Source organism: Bactrocera dorsalis, unplaced genomic scaffold, assembly GCF_023373825.1.
Source record: "Bactrocera dorsalis isolate Fly_Bdor unplaced genomic scaffold, ASM2337382v1 BdCtg155, whole genome shotgun sequence".
In the NCBI taxonomy this organism is placed as follows: Eukaryota; Metazoa; Arthropoda; class Insecta; order Diptera; family Tephritidae; genus Bactrocera; species Bactrocera dorsalis.
Genome location: NW_026038206.1, coordinates 1 through 17,891, shown reverse-complemented (window position 1 = coordinate 17,891; position 17,891 = coordinate 1). Strand labels below are relative to the sequence as shown.

Here is a 17,891-nt window from a genome sequence, read left to right as displayed (position 1 = left end):
TCTCCTTGTCTGTAACCTCGTTTGGTATCAAATGAATATCTAGTCAGTTCTTGATTTTCCAGGCCTAAAGCCACACAGGCAAGGTCCAATCAGTTTGTTGGCGGTAGGCACAGTACGCTCGATAGAACCTTAAACGATGTTGAGGAGGTTTATCCCTCGGTAGTTGGCGCAGATTGTAGGGTCTCCCTTTTTATGTATTGGGCAGAGCACACTTAAATTCCAATCGTCGGGCATGTTTTCGACAGACCATATTCTACAAATAAGCTGATGTATGCTTCTTATCAGTTCTTCAATTCTTCTTCTTATCTTGGCCAACTATCAATCCCAATTTTGTGAAGAGCTATATATTATAATAGTTCCATATCAGCGGCTCCAACAAATGTGGAGTGTCTTAGGGAGAACATTTCAAATGGATATCTCAAAAGCTGAGCTAAAAGCGTAAATACAGACAGATAGGCATGGTTAAATTGACGCAGCTCGTTGCGCTGTTGATTTATATACATATGTATGTATATTTTTATTCAGTCTCCGATACTTCCTTCTGGGTGTTTTAAACTTCATGGCACACTTAATATACTCGTACCCAGTTCGGGGTATAAAAGTATTCTATACCATATGGTTTTGAAAATTAATTAACTGCTTTTGTGCCACCTTTTACAGAGCTCCCTATATATGTATGTACATATTTACAGATATACGGTGCGTGCATGTGTGCGTGCTTTAAGTAATGAGTACTCCTGATTCCTGCCTCTACGATCAAACATCCACTCATTCTGCCCTCAAGTCGGGATATTAATTTTTGGGAATGTATTGTGACCCGACAGCAAGGCAGCACGTGCGATAGGGGTGACTATGTCTACTCTTCGCTCAACTCACTGCAGAAAAGGGAGTAAGCGACTAATGCGAGTACTGCAAGTTTAATACATACATACATAAATTTGCAAATACGCGTGTGAGTGTATGTATGTATGTATGTTTGTTTGCCTCCACCGAAGCAGTTTGCCTCAAAAGTCAACAATGTAGTAGTTAGTTGTAAGGATTAACGCTTGTAATTGGTTTGAGAATTTTTATCTTTTCACGTTATTGTGTATATTATTCTAAGTAGAATATATGTTAGTACAATGTATTAAAATGTAAATATAATTTGTTTGCGTTTACATTTTCATGCTGATTTTCTGATATCTTGTAGTTTTTTCTATCATTTACATACATACGCACATAGATATAGACGTACTTACAGACAGTTGCACACAAATAAAAATACATATCTACACATTATTAAGGTACTCTCTCGTCCTGTTTGTTGCGCATTGGTTTACATTTGTAGCCTACAACAACACCAACAAGCCAAGAAGTCACCACCACCACTATGTCGTTTGGTAGCCCCAAAACACTAAGCAAATGGGTACCCAACATTGGCTGCATACATACATAGTACAGACAAGTACATATAAGTGCATGTACGCATGTGTGTAAGCGCCTGCGTGCGCTCACATAAATGTATATAAATGCAGCGCTATAAAATATATATGCACATATGCAAGCTTGGAAATGTCCATGTGTGCGTGCATGCCGTAAGTTTGGGCGTTTGTGTGCGCCCAACACGCCAGCTGGGCTCTCTCGTTGACTTGCTGATAGGAAATTGGGCAACACAACATAAGGGCGCGCTGCCTCAACGGTGAGTTAGTGTCATGTCAGAGCTGTTGTGTGAAAGGTGTATAGTCTTCGTTATTATTGTCCTTAAATCGTGCAACTGAGCGTGTCCGTTGGATTTGATATATCAAAAAGTAATATATATATATACAAATAAATACATATATACATATAGTCAGCGTTTAAAAGCAGCTTTGGCGAAATTGTACAAAGCTCCGTGCAATGGATTTGATCAGACTTAAATAAATTTATGTGAAATAAATAAATAATAAACACTATGCAATAATCTAAGGCCATAATATAATAACTTATAAACATACATACACAAGTGTATGTAAATAAATATGTATAAGAGTTTTTAAGAGTGCTTTCAAAGCCGAAAAATCTAATAAAAGGAGCAGGGGAGTATTACTGATTTTACATAAATTAACAATAAAATAAATTCATATAATTACAACTAACAAAAGGGAACGGCTTCAAAAGCGGTACTTTTACAATATATACATATGTACATACATACATAACTATATATTATATAAATATATATATAAACATTGTATAATGCATTAGCGAAAAAAACTTAAAATTAAATACAACAATACAGGGGCAGTGCAACAACAAATTAGAAAACAAAAAATCAAATTAAGTAAAATAACAGCAAACTACAAAAAAAAAAATAATGCAAAAACAATAAGAAACGCACTTTTTTTAACTTCTGTTACGTTTTCATTGCTGTGGTGCGCCCGAAATTCGAAAAGGAAATCAAAAAAGAACAAAAAAACGAAAAGAACTAACAGCAGGAACCCGAGAAGCAGCGAAGAGCGCTCATAAACACATGAAAAGGCATTAGATGAAGCATATCTATGTGCATTTGACAAACAAACAAACATACATGCATACAAATATATGTATGCACTCAATCGAACAAATACTTTTCATACATATGCAAACACATACACACATGCACATGCATACATGAAAACATATAAAGATAATGCGAAGTAAGTTTTCGGCGAGGTAGTGGAGATTTGGAAAATTAAAAAAATAACAAAAACAACAACGGCAAAACACCAGCATAAAACGACTGAACTCTTCCAAAGTACTAAATGTATGTAAAATCATAAAAAAACAAAAACAAAAACGACTTGAAAATAAAATTTTAAACAAAATAATAATTAAATATATAATTAACGCATACTCGTGGCCCTTGCAAGCAACAAAAACAAAAAAATTCATAGTGTTAAAAATCCAATTGGGAGTCGGTTAGCCCAGCATAGACTGAATACAACCCTAAAAGTATTCATAAATCAAAAACAAAAAAATTAAATTTAAGAGAAAATAACATAAAAGAGAAACGCAAGCGATTGTGTACAACACAAATTGACGAAAACAAGAAAAAACCAATACATAGAAGATTTGGGGAGCGAAAAGCAAAGCAAAAATCCCAGCACCTTTATATAGCATATACATATGTACATATGCAAAGCAAGTATTCGTATGCGTTAGAAGCATAGAAACAGCACGGCGAAGCAGAACAAGACGTCGTAACGCAGCACACAGGCAATAGTCAGAACGTTGTATTAGGGAAACGGAAAAGACCCCATACATACGTTGGTGTCGGCCTTTCCTTCGGTTACGAAAACACTGACAGCAGTGACGACGACACAGATACAACAACAACTGCACACGTATACACCTATACAAACGCAAACTTGTATGCCTGTGCCAAGAAACGTAAGTACAAAAATGATAAAAATAACAAGCCATCATAGATAAGTTTGCTACAGACAGAGTCTTTAGTACTTTTACATACATATGTATAATTACGGGTATGTGTGTATGTGTGCACATATTGACACAGTAAAGGTAAAAAGGATATTCGGGACTGCATTCGTTACAACGCATTTAAATCACCTAAGATCTGAATGATAAAAGTTCAAATACATACATGTGTATGTGAAATGTTGTGTACATACACATGTACATATGTATGTGGGTATTGTGCGGCGCGGTTAATCCTGTTGGAAAAACTACTTCTAACTGTACTAGTGTTATAGATTTTGGTTTCCATTGACACATATTGTTATCAACAGAATGTACATAGTATATACACATACATATGTATGTATATAGACATGTACATGTGTATGTAAATTATTTGACGACCATTTTGATTGAGTGTTGAAGGATTTGTCTTTGGTTAGACTTATCTAAGAATTTAAAAAATTAAATCTTTTGGATAAAGCACACTTAAGGATTCTACAATCACGCAAATATATATGATCTGAAAGGAGGAAATTTCGATTCCTTTTTCCTTACTTCTTGAATAAATTGTCAAAGTTAGACCCTTTTTGATTGCTTGACTGACCTAACCTATTAAGAGTTGAAGGTTTTGAATTCATTAATGCTTTGACTAATATCCAATGGTAAAAAAAATATATATGTATGTACATATTTACATCTGTCCTCTTTAATAATAAGCCCCCTGTAATATGACTTTTAAAAGATCGGTTCTGTAACTCTCAAGAGTGGCAATTTCGTGTTAGAAGTTGTAAAATGTGCAAAAAAGGCGTTCGAAAATTCAATTGTATTCTTTTTCTCTCACACGCTCGTTTTACCGTAAAATTTCAGTTATCACAATCGGACACTATGTTAAAATTCAATTATTAAGGGATTAGTTACTTAGCAGCGCTCTCGTCACCCTATTTTTTACACAGCTTTTGTTTCATAAAACATTTAATCAGTTTTCATAGATTGTCAAACGACTTTGTTATACAAGTTAAATGGCAGGCTTTGGTGAAACTAAAGATGTATTTGGTGAGAAGAAAAATGTAACGATGGCGACGCTGAGTTGATGCAACTATTGGTTAGCTTCATTTAGACAGTTGCTAATGATTGGGACCATTGTTTCCAGCGTCCCTACGAAGTATTTACTTAAAAGTAGCTTTGATGTTCAATGGCTTCTTGATGGTAAGAGATTTAGATGAAAATTAATATGTTTGCTTAAACTTCACTCACCTAAGCACTTTGGCTCGCAGCAATCAGAAATCGGGTAACGCTTAAGATGGCATATACGAAAACAGTATGTAGAACAACATAATCCAACATGATATACTTAATTTTTCATAGGACAATGAATAATTTATCGAAATAACTGGCAGCGTATACTAGACTATTATTTTTCAGTCAATTTCGACTTTTTGTTTGAACCGATCTTAACCTTTTTCATCATCTAGTCTAGTCCTGTTGCAAATAATGGCAATTCGAAAGAAAAAGTAAAGCTAAGTCATTCTTCATTTACACTGCGTTAAATAGAGCTGGCGATTCTTCATCAATTTGTACGATGACTTTCCAGTTGTTTTACTTTTTTCAATATTCATTTTATTTTGTATTTCAAGGATCACTTCTCGATGATTAAGAAGTTCCCAAAGTATTAATATTGAATAAGGGCGATTTGATTATCTTGATTAACTAACCCAACTTTTATCAAAACTGGTGAAGTAATTTTCGAAAGGAATTTGTTTTTAATTTTGAGTATGAAATTTTTGAATTATTGAAAATAACCTAGCAACATATAGTAAGTTAAACCCCGTTGAAATTTCGTATTAATATACCTTTATTAAAAAATATTGAAATGAAGTAACGGCCATTTTAGACGATACGCGAACTACAAGGGTAAAATGTTGGCTTTAACTGTTTAACGAAGTTTGGCTTTGGGAAAAGGCTTAAATATGTATTATTCCTAATATTGTTAGTTATTTAAATTTGTTGATAGTTTTTTCTGGTCACAATTTCAATCACAATCACAATTTTTGCATACTTTTTTATTTAAGTAATAGCTACTGGCTTTAAATAAGTTAGGTTAGGTAGGGGCAGACGCTAACAGGGATCTCATTTGGGCAGATTAGAACGCGCGTCCGTTGGGGTACTTAAACTCCTATGTAAGCCTCTTACAAATTGAGCCTATCATAAATTTGTTGAGACGGCTAATGTCAGCTTCGCCTATGTCTTCTGTCAGATGTGTCAGCCTCAGTCTTGCTAGAACTATAAAATAGAGGTGAAAGTGCCTGAATGTTTCCAACTCACCCTCCTTCACACAACATTGACAACTGACTTCTGAATGCCCATTGGACTATGTCAAGCAAGTACTTCTCGATGAACTTCGCTAAGTGCAAATATTTTCGTAGATCTCCTGCGTTCTATTCTAAGCCCAACTGATCATGCAGTCGCACAGGTGAGGCCCATAAACCTGCTAAGCGCACACGAGGTCCATTGGTACAGTGCTAAAATGCAAGACGCCTATGGGGATCCAACCTGATCCCATTCCGATGTGTGCAGGGCAAGGGTTTTCCCTCTGGTTAGCTAATGCTATCAGTAGTAAGGGCAGACACTCCTCCCTTACAGAAAACTCCTTCTTCAACTTTTCTTCCTACCCTCGACACATCCGTGAAAACGTTCAATGCGGTAGGAACAAATTGAAGGAGGAGAGAATCGTGTTCTTATTCGGATCCCTTTATATGCCCAGTTTCCCAGAGCCGTAGAACACATTTCGTAGCAATACATGTGGACGCATTGTCAATGTCGGCTGCTATGTTTAAAATGCAGATATGTTTAAAAATGACATTTATTGGTATTTTTCGTGTATTCCGTAGTGAACCACAGATGCCAATGGGAGCCGTTCTTTCGACACGATCAAGCTTCTTAGCAAGTGAAACCTTTTAGAACTTATCCACCAGATGAATGCACCATAGAACATCGTTGGAATAAATACATTCCTTACGTATTCTGTATGCTGTAAATTAAATTTTGTGCTCCTTAAAAGCTTTCTATCCAGGATAAGCCCCTACATTCATTTTTCACAAAATGGCTGTTTTCACAAGGCCGAAAATATTAGTAAATAACATTTCAACTAGATAACTACGATAGTATTCGAGTATCATCGTATTCTGCTATGAAAAGGCAGTTTTCAGAAAAACGTTTTTAATGTCTGAAGAGTCCAATTGCTTTAACATTATAACGGATTCGGCAGAGAAATAATATTTTTTTACTATTCTACGCAGTGAATGATGTTTTTAGGATATTTTAGTGGACTTAAGACCAACATTTTTGCCTTCGATTTTTTTAAGCCTAAACTGGTTAATCGCTGAAAAATATAGGTAAAAAAGGTGCCAAGTCGAATATATTCACCTGCAAGCCTAATGTTTGAATTTCTTCTGGCTGAGACTGCGTTCTTTACTTCTTTAAGTTGAAAATTGTAGGAAATTTCCTAAATCCAGCACATAATAGGGTTACTATCTGGAGCAGAGAAATCTGTCAGCATACAAACATAAGTACGAAGTTATTAAATTTCGTGCAAGAGTGTAGCCAAGAAATTATTCTACGCAATTCTCAGATACATACAAACATACATACGCACATATACAAAGGTATAATGTTTTTGCATTCTGCGCACTTTGTATGTTTTGCCCTTGTCTTAATACAGTTCTTAGCATTTCATTTGGCATATCGTGTCCTTAACTCCATACGGTACTATATTGGTACCTTGGTATATGTGTGTTTGCTTTGTAATGCCATAAAAGTAAATATGTATGCATGTAGAATTGGGTGTACATGGCTGGTGAGTAAGGGTACCTTCCAGAAGGACACACAAATCGCAATAGTATTTAATCTTTTTAGGGGTGAGTTTACTTTCAGTTCAAATTTCTATGAATAACAGGGGTGGTTTTCCGTCAACTGTCTGTGCCTTCATGGCCTAGCGTTAAAAACTTCTTCCCCGCTGTTATTGTAGTTGTTTTGCTGTCTGCGGCACTCTTCTCAAGAAAACCACATATACATGCACGTGTGTATGTGTGTGTTTCTGTGTATGTATGTATTTCGGCACGCATATGATTCCTTACGCATTCGTAACACATCGATTGCAGAAGATGAAAATAATAAAGAAAAGCGAGGCGAGGACCGTACTAGAAAACCCTCTGCTGCTTTACGCCAAACGAAGTACGTGCATTTACGCACTTCCATTTGTATGAAAGTATGTGTGTGTGAGTGTGTTTGTGCTAAATACCTACTTTATGCGGATATGGATGCATTCAGCCGTTAACAGATGACTCGCCTAGAATTTCGTTCGACGGTAATGAGCAGAGGGACATTGATTTGATTTGCGCTGCAGTTCTCTTGTTAATGTCTTCTCAGCATCTCTTTCAAAATCGCACAATAATTCAATTTATTTGATTTATTTATTTATGCACACAAGCATATGGATGTGTGTACTCATCAATTTTTGAAAAAAAAATTGTAATTTTAGTTGAATACGTGCATATTGTATGACTTTGTGCATCTGCATGCACTATCTGTTAGTGGAAAATATCCATGATTATGTTACACCTTTTATTCAGGTATGCAGTTACCTGGTTGCAGCAACAAGGCACCATTTTCCAAGATTTTAACAGTAGGCTTTAGAAACTTCTATGCTATTGTGAGCTGTCAGCTGTTACAGTGTAGCGAATCGAACGTATTTTGACTGCTAGTCATATTGATTAACGATGAAATTTTTAAAATAAATAATGTATGCTATTAAAAATAGTAAAACTGGTCTAAACTCTGTTAAACAAAGAAGAAAATGGTTACACCCTTTTACTCTCTCTTTCATCAAATTCACACCGTGAACAACATTCAAAGCTTTGATCATTAAAAACCACACAAGCTTACTTGGCTAATGAAAACAAATTAAGATCTTTTTCAAAATAATCTGAAGTTCTTTAAGCTGATTTAAAATCTTTTTGTCGAGGAGTAGACATCACTTGATTTGAAATTTCTTCTTCTTCATCATTGGCAAAGAAGCATTGGCTGACGCGGTTATAGCCGTGTTTACTCCTAGTACAACAGTTTCCCAGCATTATTTCTTTTCTCTGTTTTGCGCCAATTAAAAATTCCAAGTGTAGCCAGGTCATTCTCCTCCTGGTCTTTCCAACGGAGTGGAGGTCTTTCTCTTCCTTAGCTTTCCCAGGCGGGTACTTCATCTAAGCTGGAGTGTTTTCATCCATTCGGATGACAAGACCTAGCCAGGCAGCCGCTGTCTCTTAATTCGCTGAACTACGTACATATATAATGTCAGTGTCCGTCGTTTAGAGTGTCAAATTAATTTAAACAGCATATTTTTCCTTAACATGCTGTTATCGATGCTCTCCATCCACGTCGTATATTTTACAATTTTTACTACGATACTTAACAGAGAATGAAAATACCTAGCTGTAATGAGCTCAATACGAGTAAATGTAGTCAGCTGGTCCTTTTCACTACGAAACTCTGCTAGGTTGGACTCTGTTAATATTTTGTTATGTATGATTTAAGTCGAAAATTTTATCAGTTATGTAAATATTATGTTTTGCTCTTGGATTCAGCCTTCTTCTCCTTACACTTCTTTTACAAATTTACGTTTATCGAATCATTTTCTTAGATGAGGCCCACTTTGGGTTCGGCTTGGTTTTTCCTCCATTCCGATGATTATTGGCTCGTTCGCATTCAAACTCATAAACCCATGTCTCATCGGCAGTTATAACGCTCTCCAAGAATATGGAATCGGAATTCACACAATCAAACATGTCCAAAGAGACCCCTTCACGTTACTCTTTTGAAAAAAAAAATTAATTTTATCGAGTTGAGCAAGAACGCGTTTTATACACAAAATATCCTTCACTTTTTTTAATATTTTCATTAGATGAAGAGGTCGAAGGTGGTCCAGAACGAGGCATGTCTTCAACCATCTCTCGACTGCCTTGAAGGTTTTATACCATTCGCTTTGCTTTTGTTTTGTGATAAAACTGAATCACGTAAGACTTTTCCAACATTCGCAACGATGCCGCCCATGAAATTTTGTTAGAAATACAAAATTTGAGACAAATTCTTTGCTTGATACCTTTTATCCATTGTAAAAATCGCAACTCACTACTGATATGTACCGACTTAGGCAGCTACTATGTATAAACAAACTGGTTGACAGATTGCGCTCATTTTTAGCATAGTAATTAAGGACAGTCCTACCGCCTTGCTAAAATATGTTTTTGAAATATCATAATACGTTATGTATTATCAAAATATTATAATCACAGCGTTTTTCTTATTTTGTAATTATTTAACATTAATTGTAAATACGCCTACATTAGAGTGAGTCGATTTTTTATTATAAAATCGAGTATAGAGGAAATGTTCTATTTTGCCAAATTTTCCGAGGAGACTATGGGTCTAAAATCGATTTCGAGCTAGCGATTTTAAGGCGAAGTTTAAAAGTCTGAATATTGTATGGGAGATTTGATATAGTTGCAGCGATTTCGACTGCATCAATATCTTGGGTTATTCAAAAATTTTTCAAAAAATATATATTTGATTATGCAGTTATATACATACATTTGTATATACACATAAGTTAATATAATATGTCTATTTGGGCCGAAATTTGGTTTATATACAAATGTATACATAAGTATGTATGTATGTGCATTTAGTCTAGACCGACATTGTAAACACACCTACACACAGAAACAATTATTGCAAGGTAGCAGGGATAAGCCGAGCAGGCGATAATCCTGCCTTTATTTGATGAATTTCTGGCAGCTGAAAACGAATGTCTTTCTTCTCAAATCAATGCACTCAAAGAGCGGAACTGATACTTTGCCATTTAATAGCTTCCCGAAAATAGTAAAAACAAAACACATGTTGCTAGAATTGTTGCAGCCGCACATACACACATACCCGCATGCAACATTACAACCAAACATAGGCACCTACGACCCACACATACATACGCACACAAATGCGCTTACCGACATTGAAACAACAGCAAGCCACAAAGCAAAGATTATTTGTGACCTGTGCTGTCTTACTGCTGCAAGATACCTGCGTCTGACGCCCTTTAACAGCGCCGGCGAGTCAGTACGTTGCACAGTGTTGTTCGCGCCACCGTCAGAAAGACATCGAGTTAGTCGAGTTTAAAAATTTTGTTTTAAAAAATAAAATTTTTGTTTTAAAAACACTTCGGTTTTGTTTCAAAAACATTACAATTTTATTTACAACAACTACAAAAATTCAACCATAAAATAAACTCAAAGTTTATTTAAAACCAAAAAAGACCTAAAAACATTTCTAAATATTTTACAGTGTTTGTGAAGAAGAAGAAGAGTGAATTAGTGTATTTTTGTATTTTGAATTCTCCAATTCAGTGTGCGAAGTTAATTGTTGGAGTGGTGGACGTGTGTTCGATTGATCGCGCAAGTTTACTCGCCGCTTTAAGCAGAATTTTATGATGGAACTCCTATCGGGAAGCTCCCCCAGCGTACAACAACAAATGGCAGCCGGTAATAACCCACCGAACGGCAGCAATGGCCAAATGCCGAATGGCCATGCAGAGCGTTTGCTAGCCGACTTTTTCGATGCCTTTCCATCATGGGATATGACCGCCGCTCGTGCTGCCGCTCCGCAATCGATGCAGCATTTAAGTAATGAATTGTAAGTACACATAAGTTAATTCTAACATTTATATGCAATTGTAACGATTTTGTGTTGGAAAAGTAGTAGGACATTTTATGCCCTTAAGGAACACAATTTTATGGAGTTTCGGGGGAATTATATTCCCCAAAGAATGTAAGGTATTCTGATCCATTTGTTCATTTCTATGTCAAAACGAAGGTATTTGAGCTTCTTCGCATACTAGTCCAAAGTTAAACCATAGTCAAGAGAGAGTCGAGGTTTAAACAAAGGCACGAAAAAATTACAGTTTATTCAAACGGATTTTGGGAATACGACACAGAAACTCAGTTTTTCGAAGGAATTTAGTAAACATTCAGTACATTCCATCATTGATCAATATTAACACTTAACTATCCACCTACGAATCCTTCGAACCCTGGAGGTTCGTTTTAAGTAGCCGCTGCTTGTCATAGTAACCTTTCATTAAACAAGAGCACTCATATGTTTAACGTTATTAGTTTGAATTTAACCTACAATAAATTACTGTTGTAAAGAGATCCGAGTAATACGAGTATTGTCTAACTTTATCCATTTTTATTTTGTATCATGAGATGGTCAAAAGCAATGTTCTCGCTGCGTTCGATTGATATAGCTTAGTGTAGTTTGAGAGATGGATCACGCGGCAACAGATTCGCCTACTCGGATTTTATGCTCTAAATTTAATTGTAATTGATTTTTAACTTAGAAAAATTACTTGACTTTTTTCCATTAACGCTTTTTGTGGGCTTGGCAATGGTATAATTTTGCAATATCGATCTTAACAGGGTATCTTAGTAAAACCATGCCTTGATACCCTGTTAAGATCGGTATAGTAAAATCATATGATATGCGTATGATTACCGTGTCGATTTTGGCGTCTGTCTGTATATATGCGAACTAAACTCTTAGTTTTTGAGATATTGATTCGAAGTTTTGCACGTGCCATTTTCACCCGAAGATGCTGCTTATTTGTTGCAACCGCCGATAACGGACTAAAAGTACTATAGAATATAGGTGTCTTACAAACTAATTAATCCAATTAAAGTCCTTGTATTGAAAACTTTCTTACTTGAACAAATATCTTCACGAAAATTGGCGCTGGTTATTATAGAGCAGCGTTGTCCACGGCCACAATAGCGCATGGACAGTGCCAGACACCTCACACCAACATGTCGCGACAAGTGTCTGTGAAAGCACGATTGTGCTACTGTATTCAACTTCGTAGGCAAGCAAAGAAGAATTTTGCGATCAGTTGACGCTAGAATAACCAACACAAGCATAACGTGCACACAGTTACGTTGGACAACACTGTTATAGAGACAACAACGCTGTAAGCTGTTTTATTCAGAGCGAATAATATCTTCAAAGGACAACCGTTCATGATTTTATCTTGCTTTCATAATCAATTTGATATACATAATTTAAATGTTACAAACAACAGTTATATGAACAAAAAATTTATATAACATGTACCGAGAGTAATAGGAAAGACTCCAAAAAAGATTACGTATGCTTTAAATTTGTGAGCAGGTTTTCAAAGGAAAATAATAATGTCACTGACCGCCGGTTGGGTCTAAATTAAGATTAGGTTAGATCACGTTTGAGCATAAATCTGATGAGCTGACGCCAATAATTTCCAAGTAAAATTAAAAGTGGGCTACTACTTTCAACACAAGAAATTCCATAATGGAAACAGTATATCTATGAGTCGTCCACGATTTATTTCAGTCGCTAACTTTGATTTTGTTTATTGTTCTTATTTTAGTTCGCCTCCAATCGCCGATTTCCCCTATAATAACTACTTTGGTGGTGTCGAACAGCCATCAAATGATTTGGGTAACATTGGGATGCCCAGACCGCCTATAACTCGGCCCAGAAAATTCCCATCTGAGTCGTCTAGCAATTCGAGCATGAATTGCGGTTGGTGCGAAGTAAGTGCTTCCATACGTTGTATTGATTGTAATGAGTTTATGTGCAATAATTGTCTGCAGGAACATCGCAAGAGTCCTGTATTCGCGAATCATGCAATCGTGGCGTTACCCACACCGATCGGCACAGCCTCCTCACCCACCAGTGGAGTCTCTAGTGCCACATTAACCGCTGCACCACCAGTAGCGCCGCCGGTAGCACCACCACCATCGCCCAGCTACATTTGCGATCAACACAATGAGATGTTGCGTTATGTTTGCGATTCTTGCAAAAAGTTAGTCTGTCAATGTTGCACGTTGCACGAACACAAAGAGCACAATTACGCTTCCATAGCTAGTTTCGTTGATGAAGCTAACGACAAGATACAATCGGCCATTGAAAGTAGCCGTACGGGCACCAAGTGCATTAAGAGTAGTATTGATAAGGCATTGACATTTATACGAATGATTGAGCGCAATTGCATCGAACTGAGTGACGCTATACGTAAAGCCTTTCGACAATTCATAATTGCCATCGAGGATCGCGAACGTTTCCTCTTGGATTTTGTTGATAAATTGCGTCAACGTCGCTTGGGCACTTTGCACGATCAAATGGCCGGCTTGAAATCGGCACTTTCCGGACTTGCTGAAACTTCCGATATGTTACAAAAAATTATCGAGAATAGTGGACGCATGGATCACATTGAGATTGCGATGAAGATTGCAAATGGCGAGCGGCAACTCGAACAATTCGCTGCCATATATAAGGATCTTCAGCCAAAACAGGAGATGTTCGGATTCATTTCGCCGGACTATAATATATTGCAAGATATTCGCAATCAAGGCGGAGTTGTGTTGGTGGATGAACAAAATATGCCAATAGTGAACGGTGGTGGCGTACTCGCCGCTGTAGGTGCCGAAATGGGTGCCGTTATGCCGATAACCAATAATCCAAATATGCCAGTGGCCAATGTTGCGATGCCACCGAATATGCGTCGCCCATTCATCCGGGAGAATAGCTTCCATAGCATTCCATCACCATTGTTACCACCAGTACGTGGTGGCAGCGCATGTGGTTTTCAGAGTACCGGTCTCGAATGGGAGCTCAGCGTTTTGCGCACATCGCCAAATCTACATTTTGGTGCACCGCGCAGCACACAGGCCATACCCGGTTCGCTTGAGCACGTAAAGGCACGTAATTCCAATACACTCTCACTGTCCTTTGCCACAGAAGGACACGACGATGGGCAGGTTAGTCGCCCCTGGGGCCTGTGCGTTGATAAGATGGGTCATGTTTTGATCTCGGATAGACGTAATAATCGCGTGCAAGTTTTTAACCCGGATGGCAATTTGAAGTTCAAATTCGGTCGGAAAGGTGTTGGCAATGGCGAATTCGACTTGCCGGCTGGAATTTGTGTTGACATAGATAATCGTATTATTGTTGTCGACAAGGATAATCATCGTGTACAGATTTTCAATGCGGCTGGCATATATTTGTTGAAATTCGGTAGCTATGGCAAAGAGTATGGACAGTTCCAATATCCGTGGGATGTGGCTGTAAATTCGCGTCGTCAAATTGTTGTCACCGATTCGCGTAATCATCGTATACAACAGTTCGACTCGGAGGGCCGTTTCATACGACAAATCGTATTCGATAATCACGGTCAGAATAAAGGCATTGCTTCACCGCGAGGTGTATGCTATACACCAACTGGCAATATTATAGTATCGGACTTTGACAATCACTGTCTATACCTGATCGATCCAGATATTAATGAGGTATGTTTGGTACATTGGTATATGTTTGCGATTGTAAATTTACAATGTATGTGTCTTCATTTCAGATTATATCTGCTAAAGGCCATGAGGGTACTGGCATTCAAGAATTTAATCGCCCTTCTGGTATTTGCTGTGATGACGACGGACGCATTATCGTTGCCGATTCAAAGAATCAACGTATAATCGTTTATAGTCCTAGCTTGGAGTATCTCTGGAGTGTAAGTTGTTGACAAAATTCCTTAATTAATCCTTAACTAGATGTACGGTAATTTCTGTTTTTTGCTCATCCTGGAAATTTCTCTTAATTCGACAAATTTTGAATGTATCAGCACTTAAGGGTTTACATGGATTTCCTCGGGTAAAAACCAGACTTTATTCAAAAATGGTTTTCTGTTACAAAAAATTAAATATAAAATTCTATTAGAATTTCCTAACCTTACAAACATACACTATTATGAAAGAAATTTTGAAATTTTTAGAAAAAAATATTTTAAACTTGGCCATTGCCTGCGTTGGCAGGATAACTCCTTACAGGATCATCTAAATTTAAAAAAATACGTGTTTTTGTTAAAACCTTAACTTAGAAGTTGGACGAAAAAGAAATAAACTGAAAATTGTATTTTTGGCAGACATTTTTACAAAAAAATGAAATGAATTTCAGTGAAAATTGTATGAAATTTTCTTTTTTGAAACCCGTAACCCATGTAACCCCTTAACGGAAGGTGCTTGTATGGAAAATATACATACATACATACATATATACATATTTTCCGAAGACATCTATTACATCGCTATAATATTCGAACATATTGTTCAGATTGACCACTATAGCATATAGCGGCACACTGACTGAAAATATCTTTTTTCTGTTTTGATTTAAAATATTAAAATTTTCTTTTAATTTTTTTCACACAGATTGAGATACGTCCATCGGTTAACCCATTGATGCCACAAACTCTCGACGAGAAGGATCGCACATGTGATGTTGCACTAATGCCCGATGGCCGCATTGTTTTCCTAATCGAATTATCGCCGGATTCCAAAGAAGGCACAAATCCTTATAAAAGATTTGTACACGTTTTTTAATTATAGTTGAAAACCGAAATTTTTATTTCTACAATTGTATGCAATGCATATCGATTAACAATTGTCTGTAAGTTCATACGAAATTTGAATTATTTTATTCTGTTTTATTTGCTCTGTTTTTTGTTTTGTTTTTTAATACTGTAATTAACTGTAATCAAGTGCATATGTTTGTGTGGTACTTTGGTTATACCTTTTTAAAGAAGACTGACTGCCAAAGCGACTAAGACATGAAATTATAAGCACGCCACTAATACCAATCTCGACAGTGTTTTATGTGAAAATTCACTTGATTGTGTTCATTAGAATTTAAAAGTAACAAATATTAGAAAAAATATTTAGTCTGTAAGTGCGTATAAAATATATTATATATTGAAAATTTATAAATACTATTAAAAGAGTATAAATTATATATACAAGATTTAACAAATTGTATTCATATAAACATACATATAACATACTTATATGGTATATGATACATATATACATATATAGATTACTAAAGTTTAGCAAATTTGCATGTTGATAAATAAGACATATGAATGTATGTAAATTTATACGCGTATGTTTGACAAAAACGCAATTCTATATTATATACGAGTATAATTACACATATAATATACATACTTACAATATGGTTAATGAGATTTCAAACTTGTGCCAGCATACATACAACCATATGTACGTCTATGAAAAGTTCACTATGCAAAGTACGCAAAAATATTTACGAATATATAAAAATTAAAAACAAAAAACACATAATAGAAACTTCTTGAGTAACAAGCCAAAACTTATTGTTCCTCGATCGATCCAAAAAAACAAGAAAAAAGTGAAACAATTAAAAAAAATTGATGTGAAGCAAAGCGAAATTTTTGAAATTATTACTATAGTATTAATGATAAAAAGAAAATCTTTAGCGAAAATATAGTTGTAATTCATATTATATAACATCTAACAGATACATACATACATACAAGCAAATAATTGTAAGTTAGCGAATTTCAAGCATAAATTAACGATTAACTGTACCTATTGGTTAGTAGGCCAATAAAAATGAGAACGAAAGAAAATAAAACATACAAAAAAAAAAAACAATTTAAAAACAGTAACATTTACATAATTTGTAATTGGCTGCGGCTGCTGTTCACACCACCAAAAGTCCTTCCAAAAAAGCAAAAAAGAAACAAAACCAGCATTAAATGCAGTTAAATTCCATTTACTCACACCTCGAATGCAAATTCACCACTTGTCAGACGAGTGTGCGCCGTGCGAAAATTGTTTTACAAATAATTGACACTCTAAAAGCAAACAAAACAAAACAAAATGTAAGAAAAGAAAAAAACACCGTACGATTTTATATTTGCAAAGCGTATATTTATTATTTTTATATGTAAGCGTGTATATGTATAAAGTTTTTCGTTGTCATTTTCTAAGCAGTTGCGCGGCATTGAACATATCCGCATGCAAACAAAGAGGCAACAAAGGAAAAACGAATATGTACATAAGTATGTAATTGTGTTAAACATTAAGAATGTGATGGAAAGTTCAGCATGTTCTTTGAAAGACTTTAAATTAGATGCTAAAACAACAATTACAAAATAAATAATATAGTATATTAAAAATATATGTATGTATGTAAATAGACTATTTTTTGTGATCCCTGGTAATAAGATGATGGAATTCCACATTTTGTAAAACATGTATGGAAAACCAATTAACAAAAACAACAACAATTATAAACACAACAAATAGCAATAAAAGAAAAGAATATGCATGCAAAGAAACAAAGAAAAAGAAAAAAACAATTAATACAGTAGTTGCATACAAAATATTGGCAAACAAGAACAAACATGTGAAGCAAACGCCATTGAAATGAGATTTTGAAACAAACAACAATTAATACAGTTGCATACAAAATATTTGGCAAACAAGAACAAAGATGTTAAGCAAACGCCATTCTAATGAGATTTT

The 17,891-nt window shown here is 35.7% G+C and overlaps 1 protein-coding gene across 2 annotated transcripts; it reads left to right on the top strand.

The window, feature by feature from the left end:
* Positions 1-1,690: 1,690 nt before the first annotated feature.
* LOC105228959 (protein wech) lies at positions 1,691-17,731 on the top strand. 2 transcript variants are annotated; one of them, XM_011208989.4, is made up of 6 exons: positions 1,691-3,387; positions 10,866-11,151; positions 12,917-13,082; positions 13,143-14,837; positions 14,903-15,055; positions 15,753-17,731. In XM_011208989.4, exons 2-6 carry the CDS (start codon positions 10,946-10,948, stop codon positions 15,921-15,923), a joined length of 2,391 nt encoding a protein of 796 aa, XP_011207291.2. In that variant the 5' UTR covers positions 1,691-3,387; positions 10,866-10,945; the 3' UTR covers positions 15,924-17,731. The 2 variants fall into 2 exon arrangements, with proteins under 2 accessions (XP_011207291.2, XP_019846856.2); XM_019991297.3 differs by having other exon boundaries at positions 12,917-14,837.
* The last annotated feature ends 160 nt before the right edge of the window (positions 17,732-17,891 follow it).